This window comes from Microchirus variegatus (assembly GCF_963457635.1).
Source record: "Microchirus variegatus genome assembly, chromosome: 15".
NCBI classification, from domain to species: domain Eukaryota; kingdom Metazoa; phylum Chordata; class Actinopteri; order Pleuronectiformes; family Soleidae; genus Microchirus; species Microchirus variegatus.
Window position 1 is genome coordinate 24,236,985 of NC_139816.1, and position 17,665 is coordinate 24,254,649.

Consider the following 17,665-nt stretch of genomic DNA (forward strand, 5'->3'; position numbering starts at 1 on the left):
GCTCCTGTCTTTCTCTCTTTTTTTTTTACCGTAACCGACGGAGGTGACGTTACCGTAATGCCACAGCAGCGTCGTCAAGTTACTTGTAACTGACACAGTTCACTTCCGCCCCCCGGTGAGCGCAACCATAATCTGTGCGCGCGCGCGTGTGTGTGAGTGAGTCACTTTTCTTTAAGTCTTACTTACTTACTTACTGAAATTGATTTAACACAAATTAATCTTTTCTTTATGTAAATAGACACACAGCTGCTGACGTGAAGACATTCCCGGTCCGTTGACGTTTTGATCGTTTTTTTTTATTATTGAAACCAATTAACGAGAAACGGAACTACCGCGGTTGTTTCGTTTTTTCGTTTTGAACCAAAAATTTTCATACATTTTATACCGTTCTCGTTATACACCGGTATGTAGGACATATATTTTTGGTTAGTGACGCTATAACAGCTGGTTGTTTAGAAGAAGGAGAAGTAGACTATAATTATTTTAACTAAGTATGTGAATGCATATTGTTGAAAACTTTTAACCTGCCTAAATAAAGAGCACCAGCAGGGGTCCCCATCACCCACAGTCAAGACTGACACGGCTTAAAAGATAGATAGATAGATAGATAGATAGATAGATAGATAGATAGATAGATAGATAGATAGATAGATAGATAGATAGATAGATAGATAGATAGATAGATAGATAGATAGATAGATTGTTGTGTATACACCATATGTTTTATCTATATTATATATTTTTTTCCATTTCAGAACCACCCATACCTCCATGAAGGGATGAGGATGTGTAGCAATAAATAAAGGACTGTCGAAAAAGTAAAGAGTCATGTGGTGTCTTCTTAACAAACACCCTTCATCACTTACCACACAGTCACCGCACCACCAGTGCTCATTTTTGAACTTCATCACTGTATCACCATCATCATCATCATCATCATCATCATAATCATAATCATTCAACCTCAGCTCAGACTTAAACCTGCATGTTCCTCTGGCCTAACTCTGCTGTCATCTTCTAAGCATCTTTGACAGCTCACATCAGATAGATTTATCTAGTGTAACATCAGCTATTTAGTCAAACAAATCACGGTGTGCTATAAACTGAGTCAACACTGTTTCACACTATATTTCCCATCTTCTCCCTTTACACTGCAGTGTATTATAAGACCAAACAAAGCATGATGTTATACAATGTGTATAGTTTCAGTGGAAAAATAAAAATGGGGAACATACTCAGCTCGTTCATAAGCACATTTGACTAAAACTACAAGTCTTGAACCCCGCCCATAAGTTACGAGACTAGTGCCCACTCACCCAACATAACTCCTTGTAAGTGCTCACACCCGGGTGTAAATAGACACGTCTTTAGTTTTGAAGATTAAAAAAAGTATTAATTGTCAGTCAGTGATCGAACAAAGATTTCTTATCAAGTCTATCTATATCAGTCTGTAATAATACATAAGCTGAATACACACCAGTAGGTTTTTAAGTTTGAGTCAATAAAATATGTTCAACACCTCATGACAACATGAAATGTAAATATGATTCACTGTAGTCACTATACAGTGTGACTGCTCACTGTAGTGTCTCAGCTCACAGTATATTTGGAGACTTAGATTTCACTTCCATTGTTTACTTTGCAGTGCTCAGATGTAAGAATGCTGTTGCACCAATGTGACAGAACATATCACATGTGAGCTCAAAGGCCTGATTGACATTGCTAGATATTTTCAGCATTTGAAGCCTGTTTTACTTTATTTTAGGCCTTGGAAAGTGGCCTTCCCTTTGCCTTCAAAGTCAGTGTTCTGCAGCTATAGTTTAATTTATGTTTATGTTGATTTCATTTGTGCGAGGCTATGATTATGTTAACATTACAAAACGTATTCATGCCACTGAAAGTATACACATTGTATAACATCTCATGTTCAAAGATGCTTGCACATGACAGCAGAGTTAGACCAGAAGAACATGCAGGTTTATGTCTGAGTTGAGGTCAAATGATGATGAAGATGATGATTCAGAGATGAAGTTCAAAAACGAGCACTGGTGGTATCTGTCTGTCTGTCTGTCTGTCTGTCTGTCTGTCTGTCTATCTATCTATCTATCTATCTATCTTTCTTTCTTTCTTTCTTTTAAGCCGTGTCAGTCTTGACTGTGGGTGATGGGGACCCCTGCTGCAGGTTAAAAGTTTTCAACAATATGCATTCACATACTTAGTTAAAATAATTATAGTCTACTTCTCCTTCTTCCAAACAACCAAAAATAAATGTACTACATACCGGTGTATAACGAGAACAGTATAAAATGTATGAAAATAAGTTAGCGCGCTTTTATTTTGAAGTTTTTAAGCCTCACTTCTGCTTCCGGTATCACCGCCGTGAAACTGCTAATTAAGAAACGAAAAACGAAAAAAGGAATTTGCAAAAACCAAAATCGGGCCGTTTATTTAAATTTGGTTTTCTTCGTTTTTTCGTTTTGAACCAAAAACGAGAAAACGGCGAGAAAAACGTGGTTTTTCGTTTTTGGTTCAAAACGAAAAAACGAAACAACCGCGGTATTTCCGTTTCTCGTTCATTGGTTTCAATGAAAAAACAAACGATCAAAACGTACACGGACCGCTGTGTCTGCTTATTCTGTGCGTATTGCGCGTGTGCTGGATGATGACGCGTGACACTGACAGATTTATAGATTGTTGAAATGATCTGTAAATTCAGCTCACATGGATAAGTCATGTCTAAACAAACATGTTACACCAGAAAACAACACCTACAGGATCAGCTATCAATGCACAGCCAGTTTTTTTTTAAACAGCAACATTAATATGAGACCAGCCGCGGTGACCCTCACATTTAGTTCCTTCGTGTTTGTATCTCATTCCAAATAAACAAACTAACAAAAAATATTAATATATTTTTTTCAAATGTATACAACAGAAATTAATGCGTTGATCGCACACTTTCCATCTTTTTATATGTATGTATATATGTATATAAATTTGTGGGTGGAACTAGGGCGTAGTGTGTCATTCACCTCCGCCCAGTTTCACGTTTGATGGGATGTGTGCGCAGGACTTTCGCACGGTTTTATAAATCTGAGAATTTCTTTGCGTACGTGTGTTTGTGTGTGTGTGTGTGTGCGTGCGTGCGTGTGTGTGTGCGTGTGTGCGTGTGTTTCGTCTTATTGTGACAGTGCACAGCGGAAGTTACATGTCAGAGTCGACAGTAAGTGGTGCGAACTTGTGTCGGTGGGTTGGACTTTCCGGTTGGACCTTCCCGCAGGCTGCAGTTACTAGTTGGACCCACGGACTGACTGTGTCTGCGACGAGAAAACAGGAGCTACATTCACAACTTCATCAGAGAAACTGATGATTTTAGCCTCAGTGGCGGCTAACATACAGTCGGGACCTGCTGCGCCGAAGTGCCGCTGAGCAAACACGCTGACAAGCAGTGAGTAGAGTTTAACCTGCGAGCGAATTGTCGCGAGAAACGACGCAAGTGAGAGTTAAAGCTAAACACGTAAATCATTACACTGAGCGCTGCTAACGCTCGATATGCTAGCTGGTTCCTTTATCGGACAGGTTTATGCCCGTCCGTCGTTGTTATTCGCTTCTCGTTGAGTTTGACTCATTTTTCAACAACAAACATAATCTCTGTCCAATTAGCAGTAAAGTGTATCTTCTCCTCTTTATTTCGGCTACGATGAGACTCATGTATTGTTAACATATGTAAACACATGAAACCCCGGAGTTTATGTCTCGTTCCGCTGTTTCTCTGCTGCTGCAGCTGCTCAGTCCAAGCTGGTGTTAATCTGTGATGTGAGGCTGAATAAAAATCAATAAAGTGCGTGAATGTGAGCCTAACTCATGAGAACACTGTTCTTAATGACAACCGTGCATTAGTTTCATAACAGTTCACGAGCAGCTTGTTCTGTGAGAAGATCATTTTAAAAGGGCAGCTTTTTAAAAATAGAGAATAGCTTTTGTTCCTCTATATTTTGCTGTGTTACCATCTTTTAATACTTACCGACATACTTGCATAGTTAGTCATTTTAAATTCTTAACATCAGTGAAAGAAGTGAAGTCAAAGCACCTGAGGCACCTCTGACCTTTGACCAAGAGCTCACATGATAGATGAGGGACTCAGCAGGTCATTTGATCACATGGTGCTTTCTCCTGATTGTTCAGCGCTGCCTCAGGTTTGGACACACACACAATCACATGAGCTGTAGGCCAATCAGAAGCTTCCACTGACTGATCCTTTAGTATTCCCAGGCATTAACATCCAAATGTATGCCGATGAAACAGTTATCTATGCTCATGCAAAGACAAAACAACAAGCAAACAAAATAGTCGAATTACTCTTCTAACATTAAACACCTCAAAAACAGTTTGCATGTACCTTTCTTCACGAAAAAATACTACGCAACAGCCTGACATAGTTGTCAAGGGTCAAAAAATTCAAGAAGTAGATGATTTTAAATACCTAGGGGTCATTGTTGACTCAAATCTAACATATAAAAAAAAGTAATTGGAAGAGTTAAAAGGAATCTCTTCAATTTTAAGCTGATTAGAAATCAGATGACTACAAAGGCAGCTATCCTTTATTTCCATTCTATGATTTTAACACACATCTCATATTGCTTGACCACCTGGTCTAAAGCAAATGCAACTACCATGTCAGTAATGTATAAGGTGTATAAACAAGCACTGAAAATACTTGACAAAAAATCTCACAGCTACCATCACTGTACTATCATACAAAAGTATGGTTTATTTACCGTGGACAATTTTTTTTTCTTTTCAAATGCTTGTTTATTTTTCAAAACGATTAATAACCTTGCACCACCACCCCTTAAACAATGTGTGAGCCTTTGTAGACCCACAAGTGACATGAGGACCACAAGAGCATTATCTAGGGGGGATTGCACAAGTGTGTTTAGGCGTTCTACCTTTGGCCAAACCGCTTTCTCAGTAAAAACATCAGGGCTGTGGAATAGCATCCCTGTTAGTGTTAGACAAAGCTCCACACTCACCACCTTTAAGTTAGGCCTTAAGAAATGGTTGAAAGCAAACCAATGTTGTGAACATTTCTAGTCTGATTCTTGTCTCTGTGTTATATATATTCCTCTTATCTGTATGTTTTTTCTTTTCTCATCACTCAATTTTATTACTCTGTATCACTGTGATGTGTGTTTGGGTCTTTGTCCCAAATCATTACATGTTGTAAAATCAACTCCTGTCCAGGGACAGCAGATTAGTAAATTAGCCTTGTGGCTAAAATCTGGCCCAATCATATATTGGGCATTGTCCCTGTCAAATAAACGTAAATTAAATTAAAACTCACCTGAGGAAAGGAACCTTGATGCTTCCTCTCTCATCTCCTTCTGCCCAGAAGACAGTGAAGCATCCCATAATCCTTTGCAGCACCAGCGACAACACATCTTAAATTTATCGTAAAGATGATGACATCATCATTAAATAATCAATGAAGGAAATTATTAATTATCATAAAAAACAGAAGCAACAATGAAACACATCTCTGTGTCTCTCCCTCTCTCTTTCTGTCACTGTCTCTCTCTCTTTCTCAGCAGCGTAATGTAAGGCGATGCTCTCTCGGCCACCATGGCCAGTGTCACACTGAGGTACTTCTGTTACGGCTGCCTCGCCACCTCGCTCACATGGTCCGTCCTCCTCTTCCTCTACTTCTCTCTGGGCACCGAACCCAGCGACGGCCGGACGCCGCTGCAGCACCGTGGCGGCCTGCCCGTCTCTAGAGGCGAGGCCGCCGAAGGGAGGGCAGGACGTCAGCCTGCGGTGCCGGCCAATCGTGGCGTGGATCTGTCACCGGAGATGGGTGAGAGGTGGTGGTGTGTTAAGGGGCTGCTGGAAATTCAGAGGTGTGACTCAAGTGTGACTCAGGGTTTTCTTTGCAGGAATGATCTTTAACGAGGACGATCAGGAGGTCAGAGACACCGGGTATCACCGCCATGCCTTCAACGTCCTCATCTCCACAAGACTGGGCTTTCACCGCCAGCTGCCCGACACCAGAGACGCCCAGTAAGACTCTGTTAAGAGGGTTTACTGTCACTGACCGATTACTGACCGATCATTGACCGATCACGGCCCATCCGTGTGTGTGCAGGTGTGGAGATAAGGTCTACCCTCAGGCTCTACCTTCTGCCAGCGTGGTCATCTGTTTCTTTAACGAGGCGTTGTCCGCCCTGCTCAGAACCATCCACAGCGTCCTGGACCGGACGCCGGCGTATCTGCTGCATGAGATCGTCCTGGTGGACGACCACAGTGAACTCGGTAATGCCCACATCCTGGCCAGGAATTTCACAATAGAAGTTTTTTTTTTTTTAACTGCCTCTCTTTGACAGAGATGTTTGTCAATATTTACGTCTTTGATGGACAGACGAGCTTAAGGACGAGTTGGACCGTTACGTCAATGGCGAGCTGCAGGGAAAAGTCAAACTTGTGAGGAACCAAAAGAGAGAAGGACTCATCAGAGGACGCATGATAGGAGCATCACATGCTACAGGTGTGTCCTCCACCCTTCACCTGTGTGTCCTTGTCTCCTGCCTCCTCACTCGCCTGTCTCTGACTGTCTGTGTCTCCATGTCCAGGTGAGGTCCTGGTCTTCCTGGACAGTCACTGTGAGGTGAACCAGGTGTGGCTGCAGCCTCTTCTCACGTCCATCCAGAAGAATCAGAGGACGGTGGTTTGTCCCGTCATTGACATCATCTCTGCGGACACGCTCACTTACTCCCCCTCCCCCGTCGTCAGGGGTGGCTTCAATTGGGGGCTGCACTTCAAGTGGGACCCCGTCCCCCCCTCTGATCTCAATGGGCCTGAGGGAGCAGCCGGACCAATCAGGTAACCAGCTCATCAATCACCTGAGCAGCTGACCAGTGAAATAAGCAGTGGATCAGTGAGGTCATCCTCTGGCTCCTCCCCCTCAGGTCTCCCACCATGGCAGGCGGCCTCTTTGCCATGAACAGGAAGTATTTTATTGAACTCGGCCAATACGACTCCGGCATGAACATCTGGGGCGGAGAAAACCTGGAGATCTCCTTCAGGGTGAGTCAGCTGTTAACCTAGCTTAGCATTAAGTGTGACATCATCAGGTGTTGATGTGTGTGTGTGTGTGTGTGGGGGTGGGGGTGTGGGTGTGTGTGGGGGTGTGATCAGATCTGGATGTGTGGTGGTCAGCTGCTCATCATTCCGTGCTCCAGAGTCGGTCACATCTTCAGGAAGCGTCGTCCATACGGTTCACCGGGCGGTCAGGACACCATGGCCCATAATTCTCTGCGGCTGGCTCACGTGTGGATGGACGAGTACAAGGTAAACAAACACACACACGCATATTCAGACAGCAGCTTCCTGTGACATCACTTCCTGTGTCTGTCCCCTCAGGAGCAGTATTTGTCTCTGCGTCCTGAGCTGCGTGAGCGTAGCTATGGCGACGTCAGTGATCGTGTCGCGTTGAGGAAGCGACTGCAGTGTCACTCATTTCGTTGGTACCTGGACACGGTTTACCCTGAGATGCAGACCGTCGCCAATGGCAACAAGCAGCCGCCTCCACTGTTCGTCAACAAGGGTGTGAGGCGACCTAAAGTCCTCCAGCGAGGACGGGTAGGTGACTCTGCCCCCTCCTCCCCTCATTAGTGTTCTCAAATGTTCTTCACATGTGCCTCTAATGTTCTTCACATGTTCCTCTCATGTTCTTCACACGCTCTTCATATGTTCCTCTCATGTTTTTCACACGTTCTTCACACATTCCTCTCATGTTCTTCACGTTCTTCACATGTCCTGTGTCCACTGTCTTTCAGCTGCGTAACCTGGCGACTGGTCGTTGCCTCGTTGCTCAGGGTCGAGTCAGTCAGAAGGGTGGGGCTGTCGTCTTGCGACCATGTGACCCAGGTGACCCCGAACAGGTGAGCTGATGGTTCAGATCTTCAGATTGTTGACACTGTCAGTAACAGGTGCTACAGAGGTTGTTATGGTAACGAGGTGTTGCAGCACTTCAGTGTTCTGTTGTTGTTATTGTTGTTGTTCAGTGTGACCTTTGAACCTGTGTAGGTGTGGCTCTACGATGAAGAAGGTCAACTGATTCTCTCCAGTCTTCTGTGTCTCGACGTCTCTGAGGTCAGAACCTTTGACCCGCCCAGACTGATGAAGTGTCACGGGTCAGGAGGGTCACAGCAGTGGAGCCTGGGGGTGAGACACACACACACACACACACACATACACATACATCATGAAATCTAAGTTTATCCTGATCAACTCATTTTGTGTCTCTCTCTCTCACTCTCTGCTGTAGAAGTCTAACCGACTCTACCAGGTCTCGGTCGGTCAGTGTCTCGCTGTCTCTCAGCCAATCGGGCCGAAGGGTTATGTCTCCATGGCGATATGTGACACGTCACAGGTGCAACAGTGGCAGCTGGAGAGCTGAGTTGGAGAAAGCCCCGCTGCTTGTGTGATGGACAGATGGAGGGACGTCCTCTTTATTTTTAAAGACAATCATAAGCTTATAGTTTTTAATATTTGTGTTTTTAACTTTCCTACTCAGGACCATTTTATTTAGATTTTATCATGTGTTTTTCTGACTGAACATAAGACTGAAGAACAAAAGTCCTGTCCCAGTGTCCTGTCAGGTGTCCTAACAGGAAGTGGAAAGACCCGGACGATGAGTGTGTGAAAGACTGCAGTATTTATTTTAAAAATTCAAATTCAGTGTTTTAATGAAATCCTGCGAACTGTGAGTCAATGAAACAAACATTTAACAGATCAATATTCGGCTGATCATGAACCGGTCCTTGGATCAAACCACGTTTACTTTCTAAACTTTGAGTCATTTCATCATCAATAAAGTGTTCAACTGTCTGATGAAGGTCTGTGTCTGAGTCTCATAATCACATGTGACCATGATTCTCATTATCATGTTCCATGTGATTCCATTCATGCACAGCAGGGGGCAGTGAGCACACACAAACGGTGAACAGGGTGAGGCTCCTCCCACCTCTATAGCCCCTCCTCTGTCATACATACACACATTTCAGTCAGGTCCATATATATTGGGACATTGGCACAATTCTCTTCTTTTTGGCTCTATAAACCACTGCAATGGATTTGATATGAGGCGAACAAGATGTACTTTAACTGCAAACTTTCAGCTTTAATTTGAGGGTATTTACATCCAAATCAAGTGAACGGTGTAGGAATCACAATGTGCCTCTCACTTTTTAGGGAACTAAAAGTAATGGGACAAACTAAGTGTCTTTGAGGACCTTCCAGTCCTCACATAAACAAGCCTGGCCCTGCCCACATTGAGGCTCCACCCAAGATTCCGCGCAGGTATATTCAATTCAATTAAATTTTATTTGTATAGCGCCAAATCACAACAACATACACAAAGAGCAAGCACTAGGCATCAGTGGAGAGATAAAAAAAACTCCCTTTTAACAGAAGAAGAAGTCTCTGACAGAACCAGACTCAAAGATGTGCAGCCATCTGCCTCAGCCGGTTTGGGTGAAAGGAAAAATGGGGGAGAGAGGAGAGGAGGGGGAGAGAGAGGGAGATGAGGGAGAGACAGAAGAAGGAGACCAGGAGCAGATATACAACAAATGTATGTAAAAGTTATAAGTTTATACAGGACAATTGAAGTCAGTACATGTCTCTTCTCATAGATATTACAAACCTCACATTCACTCACAGCACCACCGTAACCTATCCTCACTTATCTATCCCACCCGCTCTACACTGTGTTTCCCCCCGGGGGAGGAATTAAGTCATTCAATTCAATACACACACCCAACACCTCGTCACAGGGGGCCTGTGGAACTGCCAGTCAGCTACCTGTAAGACTGAGTTCATCTCTGGCTTTGCAATGTCTGGACTTCCTTGCTGGACTTTCCCAACTACCCCAACTGGACTTTCTCTCTTTATCCACTGCCACATTTTTCTTCACAGTCGTTTGAATTTCATGCAGTAACTGTAACGCATCCAGTGAAAGTAACCATTGTTGTCGTCTGCCGTCCACAAGGCCCATTGGGTGATTTCTTGGAAGAACTAGATGTCCTCCTCTCAAACATTCCAGAAAATGGCCCTCCACTTGTTATCCTTGGTGACTTCAACATCCAATCAGGGAAGTCATCCGATTTACTTCTTTTACTTTTCTCTCTTTCTCTCACACTCACACATTCTCTACCTACTCACAAAGCTGGTAACCACCTTGACCTCATTTTCACCAGAAACTGTTCTACTCTGTCTGAGCCACGATACGGGCAGCAGAAAGGAAGTGGAGGAAATCAAAACACCCTGACGACCTGCTTTCTGATCATTCTCTTATCTCCAACTTCACTGTCTCTGCAGCCAAACAATCTTTCTACCAAAATAAAATTCAATCCTTTCTCTAACCCCAAAAAACTTTTCTCAATCTTCGATAGCCTCCTTGACCCTCCCACTCTCCCTCCTCCCTTCTACCAATTCACTTTGTCAACTACTTCACACAAAAGGTAGATGAGATTCACTCTTCTTTCTCCACCCCACCTCCCGATCTCACCTTTCCACCAACCACAACTTCATTTCCTTCTCTATCCTCTTTCACCCCTCTATCTCAAGATCAAGTTCTTTTCCTAATCTGCCCCCTTGACCCTATCCCTTCTGACCTTTTTCAGTCAATAGCTTCTGATCTTCTTCCTTTTCTCACCCATCTCAATAATACATCTTTATCATCCGGTTGCTTCCCTGACTCTCTTTAAGAGGCCAGTGTGACCCCCCCCCCTCTCAAAAAAACCTGCCCTTGTCTGAAGTAAATAACTACAGACCTGTCTCTCTTCTTCCATTTCTCTCCAAAACTCTAGTGCGTGCTATCTTTAATTAACTCTCTTCTTAACTTCACCAAAACAACCTTCTCGATCCTCATCAGTCTGGTTTTAAGTCAGGTCACTCAACCGAAACTGCTCTTCTTGCTGTCACTGAGCAACTCCACACTGCCAGGGGTGCCTCTCTTTCCTCTGTGCTCATCCGCTTGGACCTTTCTTCAGCATTTGACACAGTTAACCACCTGGGGCCCTATTTATCAAGCGTCTTAGAGTGCCATTTTACACTTAAGTCCTGAGAATTTGTGAAATTTAGTCCTACTCTCAAACTTAAGAATAAAAGTTATTCATCAACTTTCTTAAGTCTAAGAATCACTCCTACTCTCCCAGATATTTAAGAGACCTCCAGAGGTGTCCTAAGTGGTTAGGAGTTGCCAGCAGGGGATGGCACTGAGGTGAGAAGGATGTCCTGGCTTTATTAGATGACGAGCAGCTGATCAAACGGCAGGGGCACAGATTTATGTTTTTGCTGGTGGTTTCTCATCATCGTGCTTGCATGATTGTTGCTATTTTGACAAGCGCACATTTGTCTAATAGTAAAACACATTAGATCAATTAACAGCAGCGGCTGCAATGAACGCACGCACACGGACACAATCTCTTTCACAAACACAGTCTACACACTGGTGATGCATAAGAGGATTTTAATCTCAATTATGCAACCCTAACGCAAAAGACTCAGATGAAGAAAAAAGGAAAAGTTAAAATCGACAACCCAACACCACAGCCTGGATTGAACAGCGTAGCTACCGTAACCGCCTATAAGTTTAAGGTAATAACAGCCTACCGACTCAACAGCAACTTCACTCATTAATTAATCAAAAGCTGATATTAATGATACTGTCAATGATCACAACTGGTTTTAATGACACAAATGTAGGTTAAATCTAAAGTGTTACTTACTACACACACCAGGAAAGAAATAATCATAACCACCAAAACTACAACAAAAAGGCTCAAATAAACGCAAATCATGGACCAAATCCACAATTCAAAACCATTCCGACACATCCTTTAAAACATAGTACCACAGTAGGCTATAACACATATTTAATTTGTCGTTTTGTCACTCACTCAGGTTGTTATTCCTTGACAATGTCTTGTGACAGTTCAGTATCGCAGGGTGGTTCAGCCTTGGTCCATTGTGTACCACAGATAGGTTCTTTTTCTAACTTCGTTCGGTGTTTCACTATGGGATATTGCCTTGGCATGACCAACCAGGGAAGCTCCAATGGCACCACGTCTGTCTGTGACAGACAGGTCGAGCTGTGATTGGGTACCGCCCCCCTCATACTATCACAGCCGACCCGCCCCTCAAAATCATTCTCGCTTTCTTCCCGTGAAGAAACAATTGTGGAAGCTCCCTCAGCCTTTCGGGCAAGCTTGGAACTGCTAAACCGTTCACGGACATACCGTTAAGGTCCTTGTCGCCGAACGCAGTCCCTGGCGTACGTCTGATATCGCTGAGTAAGTACTTCGCAAGAAGTTTTTTCCACTTTATCCTGGTGTAGTGTCCGCGTCAAGGCGAGCTGCTCCGCCGGCCACCCTGTATTGCCTACCGGGGGTCGGCTAATTATAGATATTTTACCCACAGACTAACGTGTCGCGGCGAGTCAGCAGGGTACGGTTGACATTTGTTTGTTAGCTGAGTGTTTACCGGGAGTGGAGCTAACGTGTCACGACGAGCTAACTCTGCGGTGTCTTGTTAGCCGGGATTTTAAACTCCGGGTGCTAACGCTATTACCGAGCAGGGCATAGCGTCACATCTAACCTGCCGGGTGCACGGTGTCTTAGCCGACAATCTTCAACAGTCACCGGGAGTGAAGCTAACGCGTTACGGCGGGCTGCCTTTACGGTGCTTGGTGAACGATCTCCGTGCATGACTAACGTCTCTCTCGTCGCCAGCTGCCATGTCCTCGACCGCGGCCCCCGCCAAAGGGCCGGATGCGAAGGTCAAAGAGGCTGTATCCCGCCTGTGTCCCGCGTCATGCAGGTCTTCCATATCAGGCAGGGACCCTCATCCCATGTGCATTGCATGTATGAGTGCTAAACACGCTCAGGCGTCTCTGGCTGACCTGCAGTCATGTCCTCACTGCGCGGATATGCCAGAGAAAATTTTGGAGAGAAGACTTAGAGTGGCGGACGCTAATTCTCAAGACCCATGTCTGTCGGGAGAAACCGCTGTGGCTAAAACCCCCCACATGGCGCGCGCTACTACGAGCTGGGCGGACATGATGGACGAGGGATACACAGACATGCCGCCACTCTTCGAGGAGCTCCCCGACGCAGAGCCGGGGGAGGATGCTGAGGGCGACGCCAACTCAGACATCCTCAACTTAGATGAAATGGAGGAGGACGAGGACGATGCTACTTTCCCAGTGCAGTCTCGCCCCTCCAGTGCATCTGAGGTCGCTCCTCCAACTGACAGCAGCCTTTACGATGTTTGTAAACGAGCTGCAGCTAAGCTGGGAATACAGTGGCCTGCTGTACAGGATGCAGGTGGCACTGAGAGGGACCTTTATGATGGTAAGAGACTTCCACCAGCTCAACCACCAGCCAAACAGCTCCTTCCAGCCGTGCCCGCGTGCATGACAGAAATGAGCCGTTTTTGGTCCTGTCCCTTTAAGAATAAACTTCCTGCAAAGGACTGCTCTAAACTGGAGGTCCATGGGATGAAAGAGCTGGGGCTGTCCGAACCCCCGGCAGTGGAACCTTCAGTGGCTCACCACCTTCACCCTGATCGCCGCTCTGTCTCAGCCTCCTCTACCATCTCTCTGCCCAGTAAAATGGAACGAGTCACATCTTCCATTTTCCAGAGGATGTATTAATATGCAGCACAGTCAGTCTGCTCCCTCAATGCAGTTACACTGCTGTCTGCGTACCTGGCTGAGATTTTAGAGGAGATGGGCAGACAATTGGACTCCGGAGCACCAAATCCAGCTCTTTGGGATGAAATCTGCGTGGTGAAAGACCTCATCTTGCGCTCATCCAGGGGAGCAGTGCAGGGCAGCGGCCGAGTCATGGGCCTTGCTGTCTCAGGTGAGAGAGCACTGTGGTTGAACCACTCCAGCCTGAGTGATGCACAGAAGGCGGGGGGTTATGGACGCCTCATACGACCCCGCCAAAGGTCTGTTTGGCCCAGCTTTGGAGAAAATGAAGGAAACCTCCACCCTCAGAAAGCAGGAGGGTGAGGCTTTTGATCTCTGTCTGCCTAGGAGACAAACCCCTCGCCCCCCTCTGGCCGCCAAGTCCAGCTTTGCAGCCTCAGCGGCTGCAGTGAGGAGACGTCAGGGCAGTGCCCGCCCTCAGAGGCAGTCTGGTCAGCAGGGCAACCAGCAGCCCAGGTCTGACACCCAGAGGCCGTGGGGCAAACACTCCTTTGCAGCGGCTGCAGCAAAGAACCGCCCGTCCCACCCCACAGACGGAAAGAAGAAGCGGCCGTCCTAACATCCCCAGCTTCTCCCTCTTCCCCTCCGGTCAAGTTAAGAATCATGGAGGGGAAGTACCAGGACCCTGTCATGTGTGGTTCTGGAACCCTGGCCGTTACATGTTCTCCAGGGCTCCTCATTCAGTCTCCCATGCTGCAGGCCCACAGGGGGGAGACTCAGGGTCCCGACAAGTTAAAGTGTCACCAAGCACTTCCACCATGTTCAAAAATGGTACAAATAAAAACAGCACTTTCGCAGCCAGGCACAAAGCTGAGGGCGAAGTGCAAAATAAAAAACACAAAAATAAAACAATGTCATGCACCCCACTCGCCACCAGAGGGAGCTCACGCTCCACCGGCGGGGCACGACTCTCACAGAGTCATGGGGGTGACATCACCGCAGCTCGACAGGGGACCTCTCTCTGTCAGAGCGGACAGGTGGCGCGCATGCGCAGTCTGCCCGTGGATTCTGTCCACTGTTTCTCACGGATACAGACTACAATTTGCCATGAAACCACCCAGATTCAACGGCGTGTTAGTTTCAGTGGCCAAGGGGGATTCTGCACGAGTTTTGGAAGACGAAATAATGTCTTTACTGAGCAAACGAGCTATCAGAGCTGTTGTGGCCGAGGAGTCACAACAGGGTTTTTACTCCCGGTACTTCCTCATTCCAAAAAGAGCCAGCACAGCCCTTCGCCCCATCCTAGATCTCCGTGTGTTAAACAGACACCTACGGAAATACACATTCAGGATGCTGACACACAAAGTGCTCTGTCGCTCGATCCGTCGGAGAGATTGGTTTGTAACGATCGATCTCTCGGACGCGTATTTTCACATCGCCATTCACCCTGCACACAGGAAGTATCTCAGGTTTGCTTTTCAGGGCAAAACCTACGAGTATCAGACCGTCCCGTTCGGACTGTCGTTAGCTCCGAGGGTATTCAGCAAATGTGTGGAGGGGGCCCTGTCTCCGTTACAGAACAAAGGCATCAGAATATTTTCGTACATAGACGATTATCTGATATGCTCTGGCTCGCGCGAGTAGGCAGTTATGGATTCCGCTGTGGTGATAAATCATCTCAGGGATCTTGGTTTCAGTATAAACTGGACGAAAAGCCAGATAGAGCCCGTGCAGTGCACAGAATATCTGGGTCTGAACATAAACTCCCTGTCATATCGTGTCAAGTTATCAGACAGGAGAATAGAATCTCTCACGCAGTGTCTCTCCCTCTTTCAGAGAGGGAGAGCGGTGTCGTTCCGACTATGCCTACGTCTGCTCGGCCTGATGGCGTCGGTGACAGCAGTAGTGCATTTGGGTCTTTTGATGATGAGAGATTTTCAGCGGTGGGTTGCAGCTTTGCACCTGTGCCCGCGCCGTCACCTCAACCGCAGAGTGACAGTGACTCAGCCGTGTGTGAAGTCTCTCCGTCAGTGGAGAAACGCAGGGGCGTTCACCGCGGGGTCCCGCTGGGGGCGGTGTCGTCCAGGGTAACCATGACAACGGACGCTTCGCTGTCAGGGTGGGGAGCGACGATGTCAGGCAGAGCAGTGAATGGCTCCTGGGGTCCAGAAATGACCCAGAATCACATAAATGTGTTGGAGCTCTGGGCAGTTTTTCTAGCTCTGAAACATTTCCTGCAATTTCTCCAAGGCCGTCATGTTTTGGTGAAAACAGACAACTCCACTGTGGTAGCCTCTGTCAACCGTCAGGGAGGCACCCGCTCTCTACAGTTACACAAACTGGCTCGGGAGATGTTTCTGTGGAGCAGCACCAGGCTCCTATCGCTCAGGGCGACACATGTGCCAGGGGTTCTGAACAGGGGGGCAGACTTGATGTCTCGCGGGAACCCACTGTACGGAGAATGGGCTCTACACCCTCAGGTGGTGGACCAGATTTGGCAGAGATACGGCCGGGCCGCCGTAGATCTCTTCGCCTCGCAGGAAAACGCCCGTTGTCCGATGTTCTTCTCCCTGTCGGACATCACTGCACCTCTCGGTGTGGATGCTCTGGCTCACCCATGGCCGAACGTGCTGCTCTACGCATTCCCTCCTCTCAGTCTGATTTCCCCCACCCTAGCCAGGGTGAGGGAGCAGAATCTGTCTCTTATTCTGGTGGCGCCGAGATGGCCGTCCAAGCACTGGTTGGCAGAAATAATTCAGATGTTGGCAGGCGACCCCTGGCCTCTTCCCATACGCAGAGACCTTCTGTCCCAGGCACATGGGGAGATCTACCACCCTCACCCAGAGCGCCACGCGGTCTGGGCCTGGCCCGTGAGAGGTTTAATCTGAACGCAGCAGGACTGCCTCCACAGGTCATAGACACCATTCAGAGCGCGAGGGCTTCCTCCACCCGTGCTTTGTACAGCTGTAAGTGGCGGGTTTTTGAGGAATGGTGTGAGTCTAGACTCACGGTCCCTTTTCAGTGCTCAGTTGTGGACCTGTTGTGCTTTCTACAAGAGATGGTGGATAAAGGAAGAGCTTTTTCCACAATTTAGGTGTACCTAGCTGCAATTTCAGCATGTCACGTGGGTTTTGGTGATAAACCAGTGGGACAACACCCCCTGGTTTGTCGCTTCATGAAAGGTGCACGTAGAAAGCTCCCAGTTTCTAGGCACTTGGTTCCACTGTGGGACCTTCTGCTGGTGCTAGATGCCCTTTCCCAGCATCCATTTGAACCTTTGGAGGCAGTGGGGATGAAGTTTGTGTCTCTGAAAACGGTTCTGCTTTTGGCTTTGTCTACGGCAAAGCGTGTGAGCGACCTTCAGGCGCTGTCTATCCGCCCCTCCTGTCTACAGTTCGGTCCGGGCCTCTCCAAGGTTTGTTTATGGCCCAACCCAGCTTTTGTGCCTAAGGTGGTGGAGTCGTCATACAGGTGTCCCACAGTAGAGTTACTGGCGTTTCACCCGCCTCCATTCGCCTCGGAAGAGGAGCAGAGGCTTAACACTTTGTGTCCGGTGAGGGCTCTGCAGACCTACGTGAGTAGGACGGCAGGTTTCAGAAGGGCAGACCAGCTGTTTGTATCCTGGTCCACTACGCATAAGGGCAAGCCATTGTCCCGCCAGAGGCTGTCTCACTGGATTGTGGAGGCCATTTCTGTGGCGTACAGTTGCAAGGGTTTGCTGCCGCCCCAGGGTTTGAGGGCTCATTCCACCAGGAGTGTGGCCACTTCCTGGGCTCTATTCAGAGGGGTGTCTGTTCAGGACATTTGTGCTGCAGCAAGCTGGGCATCGCCTCACACTTTTGTCAAGTTTTATAGGCTAGATGTCTCGGGTCCTTCTTTGGCGCATGTAGTGCTAGATGCCGGTAACCCTGGGTTGGAGTGACTCTGTCACGCAACTTTTTGTGGTTGCTAGGC

The 17,665-nt window shown here is 46.9% G+C and overlaps 1 protein-coding gene across 1 annotated transcript; it reads left to right on the plus strand.

The window, feature by feature from the left end:
* The first annotated feature begins 3,319 nt into the window (after positions 1–3,319).
* galnt11 (UDP-N-acetyl-alpha-D-galactosamine:polypeptide N-acetylgalactosaminyltransferase 11 (GalNAc-T11)) lies at positions 3,320–8,886 on the plus strand. Its single transcript, XM_083902040.1, has 12 exons — positions 3,320–3,448; positions 5,589–5,854; positions 5,934–6,057; positions 6,143–6,309; positions 6,416–6,541; positions 6,627–6,876; positions 6,963–7,080; positions 7,192–7,344; positions 7,417–7,635; positions 7,833–7,937; positions 8,083–8,220; positions 8,324–8,886. Exons 2-12 carry the CDS (start codon positions 5,623–5,625, stop codon positions 8,453–8,455), a joined length of 1,764 nt encoding a protein of 587 aa, XP_083758166.1. The 5' UTR covers positions 3,320–3,448; positions 5,589–5,622; the 3' UTR covers positions 8,456–8,886.
* The last annotated feature ends 8,779 nt before the right edge of the window (positions 8,887–17,665 follow it).

Bases quoted from the DNA above. Each gene is read 5' to 3' on its own strand.
- galnt11 (XM_083902040.1), top strand. From the start codon at position 5,623: ATGGCCAGTGTCACACTGAGGTACTTCTGTTACGGCTGCCTCGCCACC. The intron at 6,310-6,415 runs GTAATGCCCACA...TTTGATGGACAG, and splicing joins GGACGACCACAGTGAACTCG to ACGAGCTTAAGGACGAGTTG. The intron at 7,938-8,082 runs GTGAGCTGATGG...GAACCTGTGTAG, and splicing joins ACCCAGGTGACCCCGAACAG to GTGTGGCTCTACGATGAAGA.